The following is a 24262-nucleotide window of genomic DNA, read 5'->3' as shown; positions in this document are numbered from 1 at the left end:
GTGGCCTAATAGCAGTGCTTTTATTTTCTAGGTACATGGTTCAGTGGCCTGGTGGCCGAATCCTGCATCGCCATGAGCTAGACACCTTCCTTGCACAGGCAGTGTCTACCCAGCTTTATGAACCAGATCGACTCCAAGAACTCAAGGTGATTTCATGTACCCTCATTTAAGTTTTCTTTTATGAGCCTATAGCACTACTTGAGGTCTTTTTTTTTTTTTTTTTTTTTTTTTTGCCTGAAGCTGAGGAAAATAGTAAGTTCTGCAGGTAACTGTTTGATTTACTTTAGCCAAATATTTATGTCTATGAATAAAGCCAAGATGTGCCTGCTACACTACTCTCATACTGATAAATGAGAATGGACAGAAAAGATGGATATTATGCAAGGAAAATAAATCTTGGCCCATAGACCATGGCAAGGGTTCTGACTCTTACAAGATACACTATAAGGGACATATCCTGGTGTCCCCTGCTTGTGTCTATTTACTCAGACACATCTCCTTTTAGTGATAGGTACTGAGTATTAAGTAGAAGTATAGGAAAGCATAAGGAAGAAAATAAACCCAGAAAATAGACCTTGGGCAGGTTACTTAACCTCTCTAGCTTCAGTTTCCTTACTTGTACAATTGTATATTAGTTCATTTTGTGTGCTATAAAAGAATACCTGAGACTAGGTAATTTATAAAGAAAAGAGGTTTATTGAGTCCATTGTTCTGAAGACTGTACAAAAAACATGGTGCCAGCATCTACTCAGCTTCTGGTCAGGGTCTCAGGAAGCTTCTACTCATGATAGAAGGTGAGGGGAATAAGACAAGAGGAGCCAGCATGTCACATGGTGAGACAGGGCACGTAAGAGAGAAGGGCAGCCGTGCTGTAATCCCAGCACTTTGGGAGGCTGAGATGGGCAGATCATGAGGTCAGGAGTTCGAGACCACCCTGGCCAACATGGTGAAACCCTGTCTCTATTAAACATACAAAAATTAGCCGGGCGTGATGGCAGAGCACCTGTAATCCCAGCTACTCGGGAGGCTGAGGCAGTAGAATTGTTCGAACCCGGGAGGTAGAGATTGCAGTGAGCCGAGATCATGCCACTGCACTCCAGCCTGGGCAACAAGAGCAAAACTCTGTCTCAAAAAAAAAAAAAAAAAAAAAAAATGAAGGGCAAGGTGCTGGGCTCTTTCTAACAATCAGTTCTTGCATGAACTAATAGAGTGAAAACTCGCTCATTACCACAGGGAGGGCAACAAGCATTCATGAGGGATCTGCCCCCATGACCCAGACACCTCCCACTAGGTTCCATCTACAACATTGGGGATCACATTTTAACATGCAATTTGGAGGGGTCACATATCCAACTATGTCAGTTTGTGAGGATACTATGTAAAATAATCCATGTAAAACCCCTAGAACAGTGTCTTTTTTTTTTTTTTTTTTTTTTTTTTTGAGATGGAATTTCCCTCTTGTTGCCTAAGCTGGAGTGTAATTGGTGCAAATCTCGGCTCACCACAACCTCCACCTCCCAGGTTCAAGCGGTTCTCCTGTCTCAGCCTCCCAAGTAGCTGGGATTACAGGCATGCGCCACCACGCCTGGTTAATTTTGTATTTTTAGTAGAGACAGGGTTTCTCTGTTGGTGGGACTGGTCTCGAATTCCTGACCCCAGGTGATCCGCCCACCTTGGCCTCCCAAAGTGCTGGGATTACAGGCGTGAGCCACCATGCCCGGCCAGTGTCTCACATATTCTATATACACAGTACTCAATAAATGTAGCCATTAATGCATTAATCCCTCCCTTGACTTTAGTAACCTTGTTCCTTTGAACACCCAAGGTAAACTAGAAGATCAAGTTCAATAAGACTTGCAAAATCTTAAGTGAGGTCAACTAAGGAAAGATGAGACAGACTCAAGACAACCAGTGAATGCTTGCTTTTTGCAGTAAATGTAGTATTGCTTGTCCTAGAATAACTGCTCGTGCTAAACCACATCTAGGAGGGGACCTGCAAACACTTTCCTGTTAAAGCTGTCTTCTAATACAGTGGCTTGAGATAACCACTGTGGGAATTTTGAGGTTTTTTTCCAGTCTTCTGTCATACATTTTTTACATAGTTGAGGTAGTATTTATGTAATTATATATTGTGGCTTTTTTCCATTTCACATAGCACATATTTTCTGTCTTAAAAATTTTAATAAATAATATTTTATCATATGGATGTATAAAATATTGGCGACTTAGGTTGTTTTCAGTTTTACTCTGTTATGTGTTGTCTTACTCCATTTAGAGTTGCTGTAAAGGAATACCTGAAGCGGGGTAATCGGTAAAGAGGTTTTTTTTGAGACAGAGTCTCACTCTGTCACTCAGGCTGGAGTGCAGTGGCATAATCTCAGCTCACTGCAACCTCCACCTCCTGGGTTCAAGCGATTCTCCTGCCTCAGCCTCTTGAGTAGCTGGGATTACAGGCAAATGCCACCATGACCAGCTAACTTATTTTAGTAGAGACAGGGTTTTGCCATGTTGGCCAGGCTGGTCTCAAACTCCTGGCCTCAAGCAATCTACCCACCTCAGCCTCCCAAAATACTGGGATTACAGGAATGAGCCACTACACCCGGTAAAGAAAAGAATTTTCTTTGGTTCACAGTTTTTCAGGCTGTACAAGAAACATGGTGTTGGTATCTGCAAGTTTAATTTCTAACTCAACAAATGTGAACGTTTTCAGGGTTCTTCATACATATTGCTTAATTGTAATATACATTTCTTTTTTTTTTTTTCCTTTTTTTTTTGGGATGGAGTCTTGCTCTGTTGCCCAGGCTGGAGTGCAGTGGCGCAATCTCAGCTCACTGCAACCTTCACCTCCCAGGTTCAAGTGATGCTCTCACCTCAGCCTCCTGAGTAACTGGAACTACAGATGCCCACCACCACGCCTGGCTAATTTTTGTATTTTTAGTAGAGACAGGGTTTCACCATGTTGGCCAGGCTGGTCTCGAACTCCTGACCTCAGGTGATCCGCCTGCCTTGGCCTCCCGAAGTGCTGGGATTACAGGCGTGAGCCACTGCACCTGGTCATGTAATATACATTTTTTACCAGCTTTATATGATTGCCCATTTATTTCACTGCATCAGCAGCAGCAGCATTGAGTGTTCTTTCAGCCTTTACTTTGTAAATTTTTTTCTAATTTGACAGGTGAAAATAAAAATGTCTCAGGTTGGTGTCTTTAATGTTGTAATGAGTACCTTTCAAATCATCTTAGGGGAAAGACATGGATAGAAGCTGCTTATGCACTGAGATGTCTACATTGAATGACAGCATGTTCAAATTTAACTGGAAGAATCAACATGACAGGAATAAGAGTAAATGTTACCAAGAATAGTAGTTTCTTAATAGTAATATTTCATCTGTGGTGGTTTCAGATTGAGAAACTGGATGCCCGAGGGATCCAGCTTGCTGCCCTCTTCATGAGTGGAGTCGACACAGCTCTGTTTGCTAATGATGCCTGTGGCCAGCCAGTCCCTTGGGAGCATTGCTGTCCATGGATTTACTTTGATGGCAAGCTGTTCCAGAGCAAGCTAATTAAAGCAGGCCGAGAGCGAGTATCTCTGGTTGAGCTCTGTGATGGCCAGGTACCAGCATGTCAGGCTGCTAAGGACTAGCTCTGATCTCCTGTGGGAGTGAACGGGCAGGGAGGGGAAAGGAGCAGACATATTGGAGAGGGATGGGGCGGAAGCAGGAGACTATGTCTCACTTTAACCTGACTTAAGTCAACAGTGGTCCCAAAGGCCCATAGTCTGATATGTACATGTTGTAAAATTTTATGTTGGAAAGTTTTTTTTAATGAGCTTGAAGTTTTCATATCCTTTTTCTTACTCTGAGTATTTCTTATCCATGGAATATTCAGATATACTATATACCTTCCCTCCAACTCAGGATTTCATTTCTCTTATTTACAAAAACTGTCTCTTTTGCAAGCAATTTTTTTTTTTTTTTGTAAAGGAGCTGTGTTTGGAAACAGAAGAGGATAGTAAAGTTGATGATAGAGTAGAAGCAGAGGATTTTTTTTTTTTTTTTTTTTTGAGACGGAGTCTCGCTCTGTCGCCAGGCCGGAGTGCAGTGGCGTGATCTCGGCTCACTGCAACTTCCGCCTCCCAGGTTCACGCGATTCTCCTGCCTCAGCCTCCCCAGTAGTTGGGACTACAGGCATGCACCACCAGGCCCAGCTAATTTTTGTATTTTGAGTAGAAACGGGATTTCACCATGTTGGCCAGGATGGTCTCAATCTCTTGACCTTGTGATCCACCTGCCTCAGCCTCCCAAAGGGATTTTTTTAAATGAAACATTGGGAAGATGAGGGGAGGCAAGGGAAAGGAAACCTTACTTAACTCCTTTATCCATTTTGGTGGGGAAAAGAGCTGAGGGACTAGAGCAGGGGTTGGCAGACTACCCAGCACACCTCCTGTTTTTTGTCACTATCCATAGTTTTTTGCGCTGTCCATAGTGCTACAAACCACCTGTTTTTTGTAATACAGACCACCCTCTGTTTTTGTAAATAAAATGTTATTGGAACACAGCCACATTCATTCATCTACATACCATCTCTGACTTCTTTCTTTTTTTTTTTTTGAGACAGATTCTCACTTTGTCGCCCAGGCTGGAGTGCAGTGGTGCAATGTTGGCTCACTGCAACCTCTGCTTCCCAGGTTCAAGTGATTCTCCTGTCTCACCCTCCCAGGTAGCTGGGACTACAGGTGCACGCCCCCATGCTTGGCTAATTTTTTTTGTATTTTTAGTAAAGACGGAGTTTCATCACATTGGTCAGGCTGGTCTCAAACTCCTGACCTCAGGTGATCCACCTGCCTTGGCCTCCCAAATTGCTGGGACTACAGGCGTGAGCCACCACACCTGGCCTATGACTGCTTTCATGTTACAGTAGCCGAGTGGAATAATTGTGACAGAGACAATATAGCCTACAAAGCCTAAAATATTTACTATCTAACCCTTTTCAGAAGAAGTTTGCAGACCTCTGGACTAGAGGTATCAGGATCTCCAATCTTGGATATAGGGGAGAAGGTTAAAAGGCTTTTTATTTGTCAGATTTTTATTTTCTCTTTTATCTAATTCTGTTATATCTCCCTTAGAAGTGACCCAGCCCAATGCCAGCCATGTAATAGACCATCAGTAATTCTTATTGTTAAATTTGTCTTCCTTGACCTAGTCAATGTACATCACAAGCCCTGAGTCAGAACTCATATGGTAGTATGATGTCATGTAAAGAGTCAGGGCTTTGGTGCCAGACAGGCTTCCTGAGTGTGTAGCTTTGAGCCCTTTAACGACAGGCCTCAGTTCACTTAATGGGAATAGAATTGTGAGACTGTACCTAGAGTGCCCCATGCTGGGCCTAAAACATGGGACAAGTTCGAAAAATGGCAGCTGCTATTATTACTCTTCCTCATTTGAAGGCTGACCTGGCAACCAAAGTGGAAAAGATGAGACAGAGCATCCTTGAAGGAATCAACATGAATCATCCACCGCCTTCTGCTCTACTTCCGTCACCTACTTTTGTGCCTCCTATGGTGCCCTCTCTCTACCCTGTTTCACTTTATTCCCGAGCTATGGGCTCCATGCCACTTCCCCCTCAAGGGAGGAGCCGGGGATTTGCAGGTCAGTACCTAAGAATGAGGTATTTACCATCCTCAATTTATGTCATAATAATCTATCCAGTCATTATTGTCAATAATAGGATCAACAGTTTCACATATATCTCATCTCATTGACTTTTTTTTTTTTTTTTAAGATGGAGTTTCACTCTTGTCACCCAGGCTGGAGTGCAATGGTGTGATCTCGGCTCATTGTAACCTCCACCTCCTGGGTTCAAGCGATTCTCCTGCCTCAGTCTCCTGAGTAGCTGAGATTACAGGCATGCGCCACCACACCTGGCTAATTTTGTATTTTTAGTAGAGATGGAGTTTCACCATGTTGGTCAGGCTGGTCTCGAACTCCTGACCTCAGGTGATCCACCCGCCTCAGCTTCCCAAAGTGCTGGGATTACAGGCGTGAGCCACAGCGCCCAGCCTCATCTCATTTATATTCTGTGCTATGTAGTTTGAAGAGCAGCTTATGTCCATTTTGACTTCTAAGACCACTCTTCATAGAGGTACTTGGTTCCCAGGGATTTGACTCTCACCAACCAAACTCATGAAGTGACTGATGTGGAAACCAGAACCCACTTTATTACTTTAGAGAACTGTAAGTCATATGGACCGGCTCTTCATGGTTGCTGTCCGTTCATTCCTTCCCTATAGGCAATGCACACAGGAGCTTGCAGGAAGATCAGTGAGAGTAAAAGGCCAGTGCTGGTAGACAATAGTAGCTTGATGTATCCATTTCCACTCTGGGAATATACTTGACACATTTCCCTTCCTTCAGCTCCAGAAGCATGGAGAGAAATATGTCACCATCCATGCCACCAGAGGATTGCAGTTTAGTGAGGAAAACAAACATGCACACACACACACATATGTACACACCAACATATGTATAAATTACGGTGGCACCTGAACTACAGCTTAATGATGAATACATAATCATGCCTAGGTTGCTCAGATACTGATCCTGATAATTCAGACAATCTGTCCTGTGGTGAAACAAGATTTTTTTTTTTTTTTTTTTTTTTTTTTTTTTTTTTGAGACAGGGTCTCCCTCTGTCCACAGCCCGGCTAATTTTTGTATTTTTAGTAGAGACGGGATTTTACCATATTCGTCAGGCTAGTCTCGAACTTCCATCCTCAGGTGATCTGCCCGCCTTGGCCTCCCAAAGTGCTAGGATTACAGGCGTGAGCCACGGCACCTGGCAGTGAAACAGGATATTTTAGTGGAGACATTTTATCATAAAATAGCAAGATTCTGTGATTGGGTCAGAGTGTCATTGCTGTGGTTGAAGGTGTTTGTTACCTATTGCTCCTCCCTTTAAAAGTAATAAAGCTGGAAGTTGAAGTTAGTTTTTCAGGGTGACAAAATTCAGTATGGGTGGTTAGCTCAAGGCTGGGCTTAGATGAACAGTGTGAAAGTCTGCTCTGGTAACTCCCTGTTCAGTCAGATCATGATCAAGTCTTAAAAACCAGGGAGCCAGTCAGTCCATCCCTTTCAGATGACTTTACAGATCCTTTCTCTGTTCTTTATGTGTTGATTTTATTTTGTAAGTCTCAAAAGACAGCCTTAATTAAAGCCAGGTTCTCGGAAGGTCACCACTGCCTTACCTACCAGTGATGCTTAGTCTCCAGTTACTGGTGGTTCACAAGGAGCCTCTTGCCTCCTGAAAGCCCACAGTAGGATCCTCAAATGCAAGTCTTTCTTGTCCCTCTTAAAAGTAACTAGCACTCTGCCGGGTGCGGCGGCTCACGCCTGTAATCCCAGCACTTTGGGAGGCGGAGGCGGGCGGATCACGAGGTCAGAAGATAGAGACCACCCTGGCTAATACGGTGAAACCCCATCTCTACTAAAAATACAAAAAAAAATTAGCCAGGCGTGGTGGTGTGCGCCTGTAGTCCCAGCTACTCGGAGGCTGAAGCAGGAGAATGGCATGAACCCGGGAGGCGGAGCTTGCAGTGAGCCAAGATGGCGCCACTGCACTCCGGCCTGGGTGACAAAGCAAGACTCCGTCTCAAAAAAAAAAAAAGTAACTAGCACTTTAGGCAGGGAGCAGTGGCTCATGCCTGTAATTCCAGCACATTGGGAGGCCAAGGTGGGCAGATCACTTGAGGTCAGGACTTCCAGACAGGCCTGGCCAACGTGGTGAAACCCTGTCTCTACAAAAAAATATAAAAATTAGCCGGGCATGGTGGCTGGCACCTGTCTGTAATCCCAGCTACTCGGGAGACTGAGACACAATAATCGCTTGAACCCGGGAGGCAGAAACTGCAGTGAGCCAAGATCGCACCACTGCACTCCAGCCTAGGAGACATGGCGAGGCTCTGTCTCAAACAAACAAAAAGGTAACTAGCACTGTAGTTCCTTGGACTCTCAAATTTTATAAAGTTTTGTATAAATGAAGGACTCTTTTTTTTTTTTTTTTTTTTTTTGTGGATACAGGTTCTCACTTTGTTGCCCAGGCTGGAGTGCAGTGGTACAATCACGGCTTACTGCATCCTCGACTTCCTGGGCTCAAGTGATTTGCTCACCTCAGCCCCGTGAATAGCTGGAACTACAAACACGCACCAACATGCCTAGCTAATATTTTTGTGTGTGTATGGAGATGGGGTCTCACTGTGTTGCCCTGGCTGGTCTTGAACTGGGCTCAAGCGATCCTGCCTGCCTCAGCTTCCCAAAGTGCTGGGATTACAGGTGCCAGCCACCATGCCTGTCCTAAATGAAGTACTCTTTACTAACAACCTGCTAAATGAGTTAAGGGTTCATTTGGTTTCTTGTCATAAACTAAAATTAAAGGCTTAGTAGAACTCCATATTCTGTAAAGGCTTATTTTTGTGCTAAATTATAAAACTCACTGTGCTTGTGACTTAGTTCTGATTTTCAATTGTTGCTGTTCTTGGTTTTTTGTTATTTTTTTTTCTTTTGAGATGGACTTTCGCTCTGTCACCCAGGCTGGAATGCGGTGGTGCCATCTCCGCTCACTGCAACCTCCACCTCCCAGGTTTAATCAATTCTCCTGACTCAGCCCCCTGAGTAGCTGGGACTACAGGCATGTGCCACCACGCCTGGCTAATTTTTTTGTATTTTTGGTAGAGACAGGATTTCACCATGTTGGTCAGGCTGGTCTTGAACTCCTGACCTCAAATGATTCACCCACCTTGGCCTCCAAAAGTGCTGGGATTACAGGCATGAGCCACCATGCCCAGCCTATTCTTGCTTTTTAAGTATAAATTACTGTTAGTTTAGTTTCATTATTTTCAGTTTAGTTTGGTTATTTGGCTAATCCTACGATCTGTAATGATGTATATTTGTATCAAAAGTAGTTTAGGACTGGGCACTGTGGCTCAAGCCTGTAATCCCAGCACTTTGAGAGCCCGAGGCGGGTGGATCACTTGAGGTCAGGAGTTCGACACCAGCCTGGCCAATATGGTGAACCCCTGTCTCTACTAAAAATACAAACATTAGCTGGGCCTGGTGGCATGCGCCTGTAGTCCCAGCTACTCAGGAGGCTGAGGCAGGAGAATCACTTGAACCCGGGAAGTAGAGGTTGCAGTTAGCCAAGATCGCACCATTGCACTCCAGCCTGGGTGTCACAGTGAGACTGTGTCTCAAAAAACAAAAACAAAAAAAGGTAGTTTAGGTTTGTAATTTTTCTTTTTTTTTTTTTTTTGAACCCGAGGGTCTGCGCTCTATGCGCCAGAGGCTGGAGGTTATGGCGGCGATCTTGGCTCACTGCACAGCTCCACCTCCTGGGTTTCATGCATTCTCCTGCCTCAGCCTCGGTAGCTGGGACTGCAGGCCATACCTAAGCCCAGCTAGGTTTTGTATTTTTAGTAGAGGCGGGGTTTCACCGTGGTAGCCAGGATGGTCTCGATCTCCTGACCTGCATTGATCCAGCCCATCTCAGCCTCCCAAAGTGCTGGGATTACAGGCTTGAGCCACCGCGCCCGGCCAGGTTTGTAATTTTCTGACAACTAGATGTTAAGACATTCATTCTCTCAACAAATACTGAATGCCTACTATATGCTAGGCTCTGTGATTAAAAAATGAATCACCTGTACCATACTTGCTAAAGTAGATGTGTACAGATCTTCGGCCCTTTTCACTGAATGTGCTTCCATCATGACACCTTTCTGTTATCACAGAGTTTCTATTTTTTTTTTTTTTTTTTGAGACAGAGTCTTGCTCCATCGCCCAGGTTGGAGTGCAGTGGCGTGAACTTGGCTCACTGCAACCTCCACCTCCCGGGTTCAAGCGATTCTCCTGCCTCAGCTTCCTGAGTAGCTGGGACTACAGGCACAGGCTACCACACCCAGCTAATTTTTGTATTTTTAGTAGAAACAAGGTTTCCCCATGTTGGCCAGGCTGGTCTCAAACTCCTGGCATTACAGGCATGAGCCACCATGCCCTGCCACAGAGTCTTTTTATCAGAGAGAAATGGAAATAAGAAGAGTAGGTGGTGGGTTGTAGGATCTTTTGTCCACCTCTTATCCTGCCTTGTACTTATAATACTTTTTTCTTCTTTTTTTTTTTTTTTTTTTTTTTGGAGACAGAATCTCACTCTTTAGCCCAGGCTGGAGTGCAGTGGCACAGTCTCAGCTCACTGCAACCTCCACCTCCTGGGTTCAAGTGATTCTTGTGCCTCTGCCTCCCCAGTGGCTGAGATTGCAGGCAGGCACCACGGTGCCTGGCTAATTGTTTGTAGTTTTAGTAGAGACAGGGTTTCACCATGTTGGCTAGGCTGGCTCTGGAACTCCACTCCTGACTTCAAGTGATCCACCCGACTCAGCCTCCCAAAGTTTTGGGATTACAGGCGTGAGCCACCACACCTGCCCCATTACCACCATTCTTTCTGTCTTGCCAGGTCTCCATCCAATCCCACCCCAAGGAGGAAAACTGGAGATTGCTGGAATGGTTGTGGGCCAGTGGGCTGGCAGCAGATCCTCCAGGGGCCGAGGATCCTTCGGCATGCAAGTGGTTTCTGTCGGTGGGCCAGGAAAGGGGTATGTATCCAAATAGGTTCGTATGAGCTAGTCCCCTTGGGAAAATGCCTAGGTATCCTTGGGAAAATGCCTAGGTATTAAATCCTTCTATTAAAGCAAGAAGTACTAACTAAATTTACTTTTTTTTTTTCTTTTTTTCTTTCTCTTTTTGAGATGGGGTCTCACTTTGTTGCCCAGGCTGGAGTGCAGTGGCATGATCTCGGCTTCCTGCAACCTCCACCTCCCTGGTTCAAGTGATTCTCCTGCGTCAGTCTCCCAAGTAGCTGGAATTACAGGCGCCCACCACCACGCCAGGCTAATTTTTGTATTTTTAATAGAGATGGGGTTTCACGTGTTGGCCAGGCTGGTCTCAAACTCCTGACCTCAGGTGATCCACCCACCTCGGCCTCCCAAAGTGCTGGGATTACAGGTGTGAGCCACCGCGCCTGGCCCAACTTTCCGTTTTTTTAAATCAGTCTTCAGTTTACCTCAGCAAATATATAATAACTTGCTCTGCCTTGATGAAAGAGTTTTTTGCCCTAGAGGAGGATATGGGATACAGAATAATTCAGTTCAGTAGAATATAGCAATGACCGAGATAGATGTTCAGTAGTAACACTGAGAAGGGGCATCTGACTTTAAGAGGGGTCAGACTTCCAAGAGGAGACAAATAGTTAACCAAGTGAAAAGGGGTGTGTGGGCTTTATGTTTCTCATGATCACTTTTTCTCTCACTTGCTAAAGGCATGGAAAAGAACAGACTGGTAGAGGATCCAAGGGACACAAAAAAGGAAATAAGCAAGTAAGTATGTTTTTTGAGCTATTTAGCTTCTGTTTGATGCCTTTTGCCTTTTCAGCTAAACTACAAGAGAGCACATCAGGCATGGAAACCTGAGCTGCTTAGGGGAGCTTCTCAACTCCTTCAGGCATTTGATTTCATTTTAATGGTATAGTGAGGGTTAGCCTGCCCCAAGCTGTTCCTACAGGGCTGCAGAGTCTTACCCTTTTCTGAGTGAGGCCACAAGATAGAAACCAGGTACTATGTCCTAAAGACCTCCTAGCATACTATGTGTAACATGCAGCCAGAAAGGGGCCAGAGTGATGCTAACAGTGAGACTGCCCATAGCCTGCCTGAGCTTCTGAGGGGCCACCAGATATGGTGGACTTTAAAAAATTGGACTTTTTTACCTTTGCTGAATATATGTGGCAGGAGCATTACCATTCTGCTTATTCTTTTTTTTTTTTTTGAGACGGAGTTTAGCTCCTGTTGCCCAGGCTGGAGTACAATGGCACGATCTCGGCTCACCACAACCTCCGCCTCCCAGGTTCAAGCGATTCTCCTGCCTCAGCCTCCCGAGTAGCTGGGATTATAGGCATGCGCCACCACGCCTGGCTAATTTTGTATTGTTAGTAGAGATGGGGTTTCTCCATGTTAGTCAGGCTGGTCTCGAACTCCCGACCTCAGGCGATCCACTCACCTCTGCCTCCCAAAGTGCTGGGTTTACAGGCGTGAGCCACCGCACCTGGCCTGCTTATTCTCAATGACTCAGAAATGTCTTGAACTTTCTCTCTGTCTTCTCTCTTTCTCTCTCTCTCTCTCTCTCTCTCTCTCTCTCTCTCTCTCTCTCAACAGGGTCTTACTCTGTCACTCAGGCAGGCTGGAGTGCAGTGGCATAATCACAGCTCACTGCAGCCTCTACCTCCTTGCCTCACGCAATCCTCGCAGCTCCGTCTCTTAAGTAGCTGGGACTACAGGTGTGCGCCACCACACCCTGCTAAGTTTTTCTTTTTTTTTGAGACGGGAGTCTCGCTCTGCCACCCAGGCTGGAGTGCAGTGGCAAGATCTCACCTCACTGCAAGCTCCACCTCCCGGGTTCACACCATTCTCCTGCCTCAGCCTCCCAAGTAGCTGGGACTACAGGCGCCCGCCACCACACCCGGCTAATTTTTTGTATTTTTAGTAGAGATAGGGTTTCACCGTGTTAGCCAGGATGGTCTCGATCTCCTGACCTCGTGATCCGCCCACCTTGGCCCCCCAAAGTTTTTCTATTTTTTTTGTAGAGACAGTCTTACTTTGTTGCCCCAGGCTGGTCTCAAAGTCCTGGGCTCAAGTGATCCTCCAGCCTCTTAAAGTGCTGGGATTATACGTGTGAGCCACTGCGCCCGGCCTTTAAACTTTCTTCTAATCCATGCCTTGAATTATATCACAGTTCCCACTGGTCCTCATTAGTTATGCCCCACCCCACCCAAATACAAGCTAAGCTAGAAGGACCTATTCTTATAGTGATCCAAAATATTGTAGTAGACTCAAGCTGCTGGGCTTCTTATAGTATAGCAGCTACCATTTCTTGAGTACCTACTTTCTACCAAGCCTCCTCTAGACATTCTGCATGTAGTCGTTAATCCTGGGCAATTTTTTCATCAGTTCTCAATCCTAAATCTATTCTGTATACAGCCAGCCCTCACTGCATCGATGTTAATCCCCATCATCTAATGTTTCCTCAAGGAAGATAAATTTGCTTTAATGTTACTTTTAGCCAAAAGTGGAACTAGATAGTAAGTCTCCCATGCAAAGCATTTCATAATGCACTCCAAAGCTAGAGAACAGTGACTTTGGTAAAGCTTCTCACCTTTTTCTTGAAGCTGCTCAGTAAGGTAAAAAGGATGCACCTAGAAGGAAAGCTAATCACCAGATAGGCTCTCTCGTAAGACAGTATGGCCTTGGTGAATTCACCAGGATTCAGGGTCTGGTCATCAGACATACAGTCTGAAAAGCCTGATACTTTTGGTATAGTAAGAGTAGATCTATCTCTTAGTGGTTGACTCACACTAACCAAGATCATAGAAATAGCTGTGTGAATATGGCTAAGGGGTGGGGGAAGAAGGGGTGAGAGATAAAGAACTGATTTACGATAAGAAATAGTTATCACAATGTATCACACATTTACTCTTCTAATCACTCTTACAAACACATGAGCTCATTGAAACCACATAAATACTCTGTGAAGTATTTATTATTCTCCATTTTATTATTATTTTTTGAGACAGGGTCTCACTCTGTCACCCAAGCTAAAGTGCAGTGCACTGCAGCCTCAACCTCCCAGGCTCAAGCAAACTTCCCATCTCAGCCTCCTGAGTAGCTGGGACTACAGGGGTGAGCCACCACACTCAGCTAATTTTTAAATATTTTTTGTAGAGATGGGGTTTTGCCATGTTGCCCAGGCTGGTATCAAACTCTTGGCCTCAAGCTGGGCCTCCCAAAGTGCTGGGATTATAGGAATGAGCCACCGCACCTGGCCTGTTCCCCATTTTAAACAGGAGGAAATTGAGACTCAGAAGAATGAAGTATCTTGCCCCAAATTATCTATCAAGTCAGTGTCAGAATTGACATTACAGCCTGAGCTAACTGATTCCAAAGCCTTATGCTATGCTAATTCCAATATAGCATAACAACTCTAGTTGTTAGAGACAAGCATCAGACTCAGGTGTGGCTGACTCTAGTGTACAGGCCTTTAACCATTACTACTAGAGCTTTCTTTATCTAAGGGCAAGCTACAAGAGAGGCCATGGTATCAGAAGTTTGCTTGGGGGCATGGAATCAGAACAATGATATTAGCTAGCTTTTTTTTTTTAATGAGTCACGCAGGCTGGAGTGCAGTGTTGCAATCATAGTTTACTGCAGCCTCAAACCCCTGGGCTCAAGTGATCCTCCTACCTCAGCCTTCTGAGTAGCTGGGACTACAGGTGCACGCCACCATACCCAGCTAATTTTTATATTTTTTGTAGAGACAAGGTTTCGCCATGTTGGCCAGACTGGTCTCGAACTCCTGAGCTCAGGTGATCAGCCTGCCTCGGCCTCCTAAAGTTCTGGGATTACAGGGATGAGCCACTGTGCCCAGCCTTAGTGAGCATTTATTGAATTCTTACACTGTGCCAAACACACATGTTCTAAGTACTTTATATGTAGTGTCTCATTGAATCCTTACAGGAACCTACAAAGTAGATACTCTTATTCTATTTTACAGATGAGGCAAGTGAGAGAAAACAAGGAATGGTAGGTGATCTTAAGTTTCTCTTAGCTAAGATGGCTGCAGACACTGTTATCTGCTCTAGAGGTCACCTAGCCAAGGAAATCCTCATTTCAGCTTGGTTTATAGCAAGCCATCTTCTCTGGACAGAGCTGCTGCTGACTTCCTTTTTGACTCTTCTTTTTCTGTTTCAATCGGGACAGAAAAAGAAGAGTATGAGATAATTAATAAAATGTTCCAGCTTATTAAATCTGGTTACACTGTAATCCTGTCTTCATGAGATTATTCCTAGGCCACAAGAGTTTTATATGTTCTTAAATTCTTTTTTTTTTTTTTGTAATTTTATTTATTTTATTTATTTTATTTATTTTTTGAGACAGTCTCGCTCTGTCGCCCAGGCTGGAGTGCAGTGGCGCGATCTCCACTCACTGCAAGCTCCGCTACCTCCCGGGTTCACACCATTCTCCTGCCTCAGCCTCCCTAGAAGCTGGGACTACAGGTGCCCGCCACCACACCCGGCTAATTTTTTTGTATTTTTAGTAGAGACGGGGTTTCACCGTGTTCGCCAGGATGGTCTCGATCTCCTGACCTCGTGATCCGCCTGCCTTGTCCTCCCAAAGTGTTGGGATTACAGGCGTGAGCCACCGCACCCGGCCTAATTTTACTTTTTTAAAAACAGTCTTGCTCCATCACCCAGGCTGGAGTGCAGTGGCGCGATGTCAGCTCACTGCAACCTCCGCCTCCTGGGTTCAAGTGATTCTCCTGCCTCAGCCTTCCAAGTAGCTGGGATTACAGGAATGCACCACCACACCCAGCAAATTTTTATATTTTTAGTAGTGACAGGGTTTCACCATATTGGCCTGGCTGGTCTTGAACTCCGGACCTCAGTTGATCTGCCTGCCTTGGCCTCCCAAAGTGCCCAGGCTGCAGTGCAGTGGCACGATCTTAGCTCACTGCAACCTCTGCCTCCCAGATTCAAGCGATTCTCCTGCTTCAGCCTCCCAAGTAGCTGGGATTACAGGTGCCCACCACCACACCCGGCTAATTTTTGTATTTTTAATAGAGACAGGGTTTCACCATGTTGGCCAGGCTGGTCTTGAACTCCTGGCCTCATGATCCGCCCGCCTCGGCCTTCCAAAGTGCAGGGATTACAGGAGTGAGACACCGCACCCAGCCAGGCCTGTTCTTAAATTTTTTTTTTTTTTTTTTTTGAGACAGAGTCTCGTTGTGTCGCCAGGCTGGAGTACAGTGGCACGATCTCGGCTCACCCCAACCTCCGCCTCCTGGGTTCAAGCAATTCTCCTGCCTCAGCCTCCTGAGTAGCTGGGATTACAGGTGCCTGCTACCACATCCGGCTACTTTTTTTTGTATTTTTAGTAGAGACGGGGTTTCACCATGTTGATCAGGCTAGTCTTCAACCCCTGACCTTGTGATCCACCCGCCTCGACCTCCCAAAATTCTGGGATTACAGGCGTGAGCCACAGCGCCTGGCTGCCTGTTCTTAAATTCTTAAGTGACTTACTTGTAATGTTTTGATTTATTTGTTGACTCCTTCAGGTGGCTAATTCCATCCATTTGTATGGCTGTTACTAGTTTCATGTTATTTCCAGGTTGTTGGACAATACTTCACAGTAAGCCCCGTATTGTATAGACTTTGGAACCAAATGATCTAGCTTTGAATCTGGTTCTGCTACTTACTAGTTATGTGACCTTGGGCAAGTTACTTAGCCTCTCTGCCCTAGTTTTCTCATCTATAAAATTGGAGAAATTGGTATCTATGTTGCAGAGTTGTTATATGAGGACTAAAAGTAAAGTCTTTGTACTTTTTTGAGCCTGTTCATGTTTTCTTTTTCTTTTCTTTTCTTTTCTTTTTTTTTTTTAAGACAGGATCTCACTCTGTTGCCCAGGCTGGAATGCAGTGGTGCAGTCATGACTCACTGCAGCCTGGACCTCCCAAGCTCAAGCGATCCTCCCACCTCAACCTCCCGGGTAGCTTGGACCACAGGTGCATGCCACCATGCCCAGCCAATTTTTGTAATTTTTGTAGACATGGGGTTCTGGTCTCAAACTCCTGAGTTCAAACAATCTGCCCGCCTTGGCCTCCTAGGAGCTTCAGTTTTCTTATCTGTAAAAGGAACAACAGAGTATGTGGCATGTCCAACCACTTAGAAGCTGTTATTATTCCTAGCACCATTCATTAAGAGCCAGCACTGCACTACAAGGTAATGTAGTTCATATCATTAGCAATAGCTATCATGTTCCTGGGATTTACAAAAACCAGGTGATTGTTTTTAGTTATGAAAGATTCTGTGGCTCACGCCTATAATCCCAGCACTTTGAGAGGCTGAGTTGTGCAGATCACCTGAGGTCAGGAGTTCGAGACCAGCCTGACCAACATGGAGAAATCCCGTTTCTACTAAAAAACAAAATTAGCCAGGCATGGTGGCACATGCCTGTAATCCCAGCTACTTGGGAGGCTGAGGCAGGAGAATTGCTTGAACTCGGGAGGCAGAGGTTGGGGTGAGCTGAGATCGTGCCACTACACTCCAGCCTGGGCAACAAGAGCAGAACTCTGTCTCAAAAAGAAAAGAAAGATTCTGTGGAATATTGCACATAGATCTTCTGTGTTTGTTTCTTTTTCTTTCATTTGCCTGTCCAGTTGTCAGCATTAGGCAGTGTTGCATGGCAGTTAAGAGAATAGACTTTAGAGGAGTAGAATCCTGGCCCCACGACTTCGTATCTTTGTCTCCTTAAGCAAGTTGCTTTAATCTTTCTGAGCCTCACCTTCCTCATCAGCAAATGGGGCATGATCATATCTACCATTTAGGATCCCCATAGTATTAGAAAAACATATTGTTAAGCTTTGTAAATAGTAGCAGCATCAGCCAGGTGCAGTGGCTCACACCTGTAATCCCAGCACGTTGGGAGGCTGAGGCAGGCAGATGACCTGAGCTCAGGAGTTCAAGCCCAGTGTGGCCAACATGGTGAAACCCTGTCTCTACAAAAAATACAAAAATCAGCTGGATGTGGTGGTGCACGCATGTAGTCCCAGCTACTTGGGGGAGCTGAGGTGGGAAGATGGCTTGAGCCCAGGAGGTCATGGCTGCAGTAAGCCAGGATTGCAGCACTGCACTCCAACTTGGGTGACAGAGCAAGACCCTGTATAAAAAAAAGAAAAAGTAGCTGTGTCATTATTGTGTTGTCATTGCCATTGGATTTCAGTTGGGTCTATATGTTTTCACCCTAACTTCTCAATATAATACCAGAATGTACTAGGTATCCAGCAGGGCGCAGTGACTCACACCTGTAATCCCAGCACTTTGGGAGGCTGAGGTAGGGAGATCAGTTAAGGCCAGGAGTTCGACACCAGCCTGGCCAACATGATGAAACCCCGTCTCTACTAAAAATACAGAAGTTAGCCAGGCGTGGTGGTGGGCGCCTGTAAACCCAGCTACTCTCAGGAGGCTGAAGTGGGAGGATTGCTTGAACCTTGGAGGCAGGTTACAGTGAGCCGAGATTGCAGACTGCACCCCAGCCTGGGCGACAGAGCGAGACTCCATCTCAAAAAAAAAAAAAAAAAAAAAAAAAAAAAAAAAAAAAGAATGTACTAGTTAGCAACTAGCTTGAGGTCTTCTGGTGTTTTCGAAGAACTGAAGCCGCTTTCTCAGGCTAGCTTATGAATATGCTTAGGAAGGGTCAGCTAGTCTGGATTCCCATTTCCACTGAGTATCTCTGTTTTTAACAGGGCTCTTCAGATGGAGTTTCTAAATCCCTGGAGCTTCATCAAGGTCGGTCTCGCTCCCAGGTAAATGGAAACAGTGGCGCATTGATCAAGGAAGAGAAGAGTGATTATCGTCTTCCAGCTCCATCACAATGTGCCTTATCCAGAGACAGCAACGAGTGTAATAATGGTAACCGCTACTTCCCTATGAAGAATAGGGAGAAGAACCACTTACAAGAGCAAAAGCTAGAAACTGTGGCACAACGGAAAGAGGATTGACAAGCTGAAGATGGCTTCACCATACCAGGAAGAGGGAAAAACTTTTACTTTTCTGATTTTAGGCCCAAGCTAGAGGAGGATATAAATGCTCACCCTAGATTTCTCCAGGATTTTGGTGGGATGTCCTATTTTGTCCATCTTTTCCCCTTCCCTGCCTTTTTCTGGGACTCCAGATTCAGTGGCTGTTTCTGGAGAAGTTCTGGTCAAAGATGAATGGCAGTAAGACTAGCTCCTAGTCTCAAATTGAATACATAGCACCAATAGTTTATTTATCTCCTCTGGGAGCCTAGTAAGGCAGTAGCTGTCAGAAATTGGGTGTCATCACATAAGGTCCTATAGAAGAGTTCCAGCTTTGGTTTTTCTGAGTATTTATAATGATACTCATTATCACAGACTTATGTGGCAAACCTATGAGGTTGTGGGAACAGCTTTGGCTTCCTGAGGTTTTGTTGTTTTTGTTTTTTTTTTCTATGAAGTGATATCCACCTCTTCTTCACTCCTTCTTCCAACTTACCTACCCCTGGATTTTGTACCACCACCTCTAGCTTTGGCCTGACAATCAGATAGGTAGATGTTTTCAGAAAAGTAAGGTAGTATTATTTTTTTTATACACTTCAAAAAAATTATCAATGGCCTTTGTACTGGAGGATTCAAGTGAATCAGAAAAGTACTGGGCAGATTTTTCCTGCCTCTCAACCAGTGCATTGTTTGTAAAATAGAAGATGTGGCACAGTTCATTCACTCCCTACTGCCCACACCATGAAAGGGTGGGAATCAGTGTAATGAACTTGAGTACGAAAGGGATTCAAAAGACTGTGTGTGTGTGTGTGTGCGCGCGCGCGTGTGCATGTGTGTGTGTGAATGTGTGGGTGGGTGTATATATGAATGTGTGTATATGCATACACATACCCTTTATATAAAGAGACAGATCTATTTATCTATACATATTTTATATATATGTGTGTGTATGTGTGTATATATATACACATACATACACGGTGATATCCCAGAGGATTTACTCAATTTCCCAGAAATGCTTCCACTGCTATGGAGTGGAAGGTTTCAAAAGACCACACTTTAAATCTGAAATTCTTACTAAGTCACAGCCCATCACAATTACGAGAAGTTGGATGGGCTTCTCTAAATCAGACAAAAAGTACTTTCCAGAAATTGCCTGTTCAGAACAACAAACTCTTGGGTTGTTACAAGCTTTATCTTGAACAGAGCCCTCACATCCCATATGGTGAAAACAGGAGGTTGGAATGGGATTGGGCAGAGTTGGGCATTTCCTTATGAAGGTTTGGAGAGAAAAGGGGGGATGGGAGGTGACTACCATTTGAAAGGGCTTTCAGCCAATTTGGAGGAAATCTCTTCTGGAACTCCAGGGTCAAATTGGTTTCAGGCTAGAATTGATTGACATGAATCCCTGAAGGAGAGAGGACTAGCTTTGGAAAGATAGGGTAGGGAAGTGTGAGGAAACTATTTGATTTTACACGCCTAGATTGTTTCATTTGTTCATTGACATTCTGACTACTGGATCTTTTCATTTGCTTTGCAAGGAAGACTTTAGAGGACTCTGGCCTGGGCCTTGAGAAGAATTCTATTAAAAGATTCTCAGCCTCCTGTGTGACCAGGATTTGCCCAGGATAAAGAGGCTATTCCTCCTTGCTGGAGATAATCTTGAGACAACCTTGCATTTCCAGTTTCCCTCCTTGGACAGCCTAAGTATGAGGGAGGGAAACATGGCTTGCAATAAATTAGCATTATGTCTTCATTCAGGAATTGAGGCTTCCAGCCTCACATACCTCCTTTTGGGCTTTGTGATATTCTTGCCCAAGAAGTACCATTTCTACAGAAATACAACTGACTAATCTTCTAGCAGGGTTCTTTTTGAAAAACCCCATGCACCTTAACCCACAGCAGGTCCTTGGTGATTTTTGCCCAGACAACCAGAAGGCTATTTGCTTACTGCCCACTTACACTGACCAGATCATAGGAAATTGAAAACAGCGTCAGACTATTTAGTTCTAGTCTGTCCCAGATTAAGAGAAGCCATGATTTTCACGGGGAGGGAGCCCTGGAATGCCTTGACCCCTGCCCAGATACTTCTTACATAAACCAAAGAAAGATGACAAGAGTGTACTTTGAACCAGACAGAAGTAGAAACAAAGTATACAAAAACCTCCTCTTTGGAATCAGCTCCCCTAATGTGGTACCCCTTCTTCTCTTGGACCTGCCCAACCTTTCACAACATCTTGAAGGTAGGACTTCTACATCCAGCAAAGGAAGGGATAGTAGTAAATTTACATGGCTTGGAATTTTCTTTCTGGAGCCACCGAGGGATGAATCCTTTGGAGCTCTAAAAGCAACCAGCATCACTGAGCTGTGAGATAACCTATATCTCCATTTTCTAATAGGAAGCACTTGGACTTAAAATTGCTAAGATACTGTTTGCAGTTGCTGTTTCTGTGCATCTTGAATCTATCTGACACAATCAGATGACAGTATTGTTAACTCTCACACCATTAAGAAAATTTCTTACTTTGTAGGCATTCACTGTGAGAGGTAAAATTGCTGCTTTGGCAGGGATGATTCCAGTTTGCCAAAAGGCTTTTCTTCCTTCCACAACCTTTTTCCCCTAGCCCAGGGTGAAACAAGTGGGTCATCTCCAACCTTGATTTTTATTTGGATTCAGTATTTTGGGTTCGGAAGGTTACAAGAAAGAACCATAAATGGCCATATTCCTAGATTTTTATTTATCTGACAAAATACACAGCTTAGAAGCCAGGAAAACTAAGGTTCATTCCTGGGAGATGAACTTTTTCTAATTGGAGGACAAATTGTGGAAGGTGGGGTCTGATCTTTGCTGCACCACTTGAAGAGACTGTCATCCTTCACTTGAGGTTCCGTTTCTAGCTGTGATGTGACCTCTCTTGAACAAAGTCATTTGGGAACCCCCAGAAATGACCCCTTTACATTGTAGGACCATAAGCAAAACACTCTGGTTGTGTATAGTCACTGATCCCCAAGGACTTGCAGTTTTTTATTTCTGCTGGTGTGTCTTGGGATCAGCTTATAACTCCTACTCTTAGTCAGTGACCAGTCCAGTGTGGTCTGGACCAGGCCTGACAAACTTCTGCTCACTTGCATCATTTTCATTCTGAGCCAGTAGGACTTTGGGTAGACTTTAAAGCCCAAGAATTGGTACTCGCTTTGGCTAGTGACATTTGATATTTGTCTCCATCTTGATTTCTGACATTGTTGGCCAAGTCACATTAACTTTTTTTGATCACTGAGAAAAACAGTCGAACAAGGCATTACGGAGGGTGGTTGAGATGGAGGGTGGGGGGCAGGAGTGCTTATGTAGGGTAGAAGGAATGTGGGGGTAGCTGTTTGGTTATGGTGATCCAGTCCTTTGGAACCTTACAAGGCTCCTGTGGGCATGTCAGTGTTACCATTACAGCCTCTACGACCCACCCACCTTTGAAAAGTCAGTACAAGTAGACCACAGTTTAAAGTAGTTAGTATAATTCTACTAAGGTTTAATCATTATACTTGTTCACTTCCTGATGCATATTTCCTAAATATGCTTGGGGTTTGGGGTAGGGGGTTGAGTTTTCACTGTTCATTGCGTGTCATCTTATATTTTTTCCATCCTGTGACTTTGGCATCTTATTCGACTTTCTATTTTCTTTCCCTTGGCTTATTGCAGTAGTCTGCTGGTGCAGGTAGAGAGCTCAGTGCACCTATTCCCCTGTTACTGCTAATTATCTTGAATATTGTCAGAGGTTATTTTGATGTTCTAAGAATATAAAGTCATTTTTTACAAAATCATCTTTTCCAGGTTAAAAGCAAAATAAAAAAATCCCCTGTGCTAGGGTGCCCATTTCAGCTTTTGACATTGCCCCTGTACTTTTATAGATGCTCTTTTTGTCCGTGTTGGTAGTAACTAATGACTAGTGAATTTTCATGTAAATGAAGCAAAATAAATATTTCAGATTTTATTAATCTCTCATAACCCGGCCAAATCTGATGACTTCATTTTAATTGCTTCCCAGAAGGCACTTCCCCTCCTACCTTCTATTCTATTCTATTCTATTCTATTCTATTCTATTCTATTCTATTCTTCTATTCTATTCCTAATCTGTTCTGTTCTGTTTTTAGAATAACACACTAGGTAAAGAAACTTTAACTGCAAGGAGTCAGTGACTTTTAGTGCTCCCTGATAAATGATGTTATTGACAAAAGTAAAAAATTATTTCATTGTTTTTTTCCTGTATTACTATCTCCTCTCCTGTGCTCTTGACAGTGTGTTTAGTGGATGGATAATATGTATTTCTCTTTCCCATTCCCAGATTCCAAATTCCCTGCCTTTTTGGCCCACCTCACCACAAAAGCTCCATAGTTTATTAATGTAAGTTTGAATGGATGCTTCTTTAGGGAAACTGCAGGAGTTAATGGAAGAGTTTCAGAAAGGAATGAGAATGCCTCAGGAGTTGTTCTGTGATGGAAATTGGTCTGTTGTTCTGTTAATGCGGATGGAAAGAAACTTACAACGCTTAATAAAAATCTATTCTTTTAGTAAAAAATTGTGAAATAATTTTGGGTGTGTGAAGTTTGATTTCTTTTCCCATCTCTGGATCCCTTTCTGCAAATGGGGGATATACTTGTCTCAATTCAGAAGTGTTGCACAGAGATTTAGGAGTCTATCTGTATAATATCAGGGCAAGAGACCAAGTACAAGAATCATCAAAAGGTAGAGCCTATTTAGCCTCCTGGTTAACTTCTTTATTTGGATGTCCTAAAGGCACCTTTGTCTTGACATTTCCCAAACTGAACCCATCTTTCTGCGGAAGCCTGTGCCTCTCCATCAGTGACACTACTTTCTACTCAATTGCCTAAACCACAAACTGACCTGGGAGTGAACTGTCTTAGACTTGTCCCTCACTTCTGAAATCCAATTGATGAAAACATCTGTTGATAACACTCAACATTTTTCTATTTCTCACATCTGTTTCCTCTTTTCTGTCCTGGCTCCTGTGGCTTAGTGGAGGCCTCATCATGTCTTACTGGACTGTTGCAGTTGTTTCCCATCTTACTCCTTAACTAGGCAATTTTAGGCAACATTTTGTGTCTAAGTGTATATACCTTTTTCCAGTGAAAGGGCCCATACCTTTTTTCAAGTTCTTAAAGGAATCTATGACACAAAAGGATGGTAAGAACCATTGCTTTAATCCACCATGCTTAGTAGCTTCTAGAGTAAAGTGTCCCTCTAACATGCTACTCCCCCAACTCCACGGTCCCTTCATGATCTGGCCCCTGACCACATCTCAGCTCATTTACTACCTCCGTACTCCAGCCATAATAAAATGCATCCCATACACATTAAGCTGTCAATATCCATTTCTTCTCATTTGCTTGTACCATTGCTAAAATTCCTTTCTCCCTTTGTTTCTGGTGCAGACTCAACTTATTCCCCCAAGATTCAGCTCATGTCTTTAATTCTTTTTCTGATCCCCAACTCGGTCATGAGTACAGACTCATCACAGCCAGCCCCTCTAGTGCTTTGCTGCATCTTTGCCCCTAGATTACACTTGTGAGCAGTGACTGTGCTTGACCAT

General features: G+C 44.1%; 1 protein-coding gene across 3 annotated transcripts in view; it reads left to right on the top strand.

The window, feature by feature from the left end:
- The window catches only part of FAM120C (family with sequence similarity 120C), a 118138-nt gene extending 94897 nt beyond the window's left edge, over nucleotides 1-23241 (top strand). Inside the window, exons 11-16 of one of the 3 annotated variants that reach the window (XM_003917761.5) lie at nucleotides 32-146; nucleotides 3403-3612; nucleotides 5446-5647; nucleotides 10497-10635; nucleotides 11358-11415; nucleotides 18387-23241. In XM_003917761.5, coding sequence (XP_003917810.2) covers nucleotides 32-146; nucleotides 3403-3612; nucleotides 5446-5647; nucleotides 10497-10635; nucleotides 11358-11415; nucleotides 18387-18641 — 979 coding nt within the window. In that variant the 3' untranslated portion in view covers nucleotides 18642-23241. The remainder of the gene's footprint in view (nucleotides 1-31; nucleotides 147-3402; nucleotides 3613-5445; nucleotides 5648-10496; nucleotides 10636-11357; nucleotides 11416-18386) is intronic. The other 2 variants (XM_009197677.4, XM_009197678.4) reach the window with 2 other exon arrangements.
- Nucleotides 23242-24262: the final 1021 nt, after the last annotated feature.

This window comes from Papio anubis, chromosome X (assembly GCF_008728515.1).
Source record: "Papio anubis isolate 15944 chromosome X, Panubis1.0, whole genome shotgun sequence".
In the NCBI taxonomy this organism is placed as follows: Eukaryota; Metazoa; Chordata; class Mammalia; order Primates; family Cercopithecidae; genus Papio; species Papio anubis.
The sequence above is the reverse complement of the archived record's forward strand: the minus strand, read 5'-3'. Positions and strand labels throughout refer to the sequence as shown.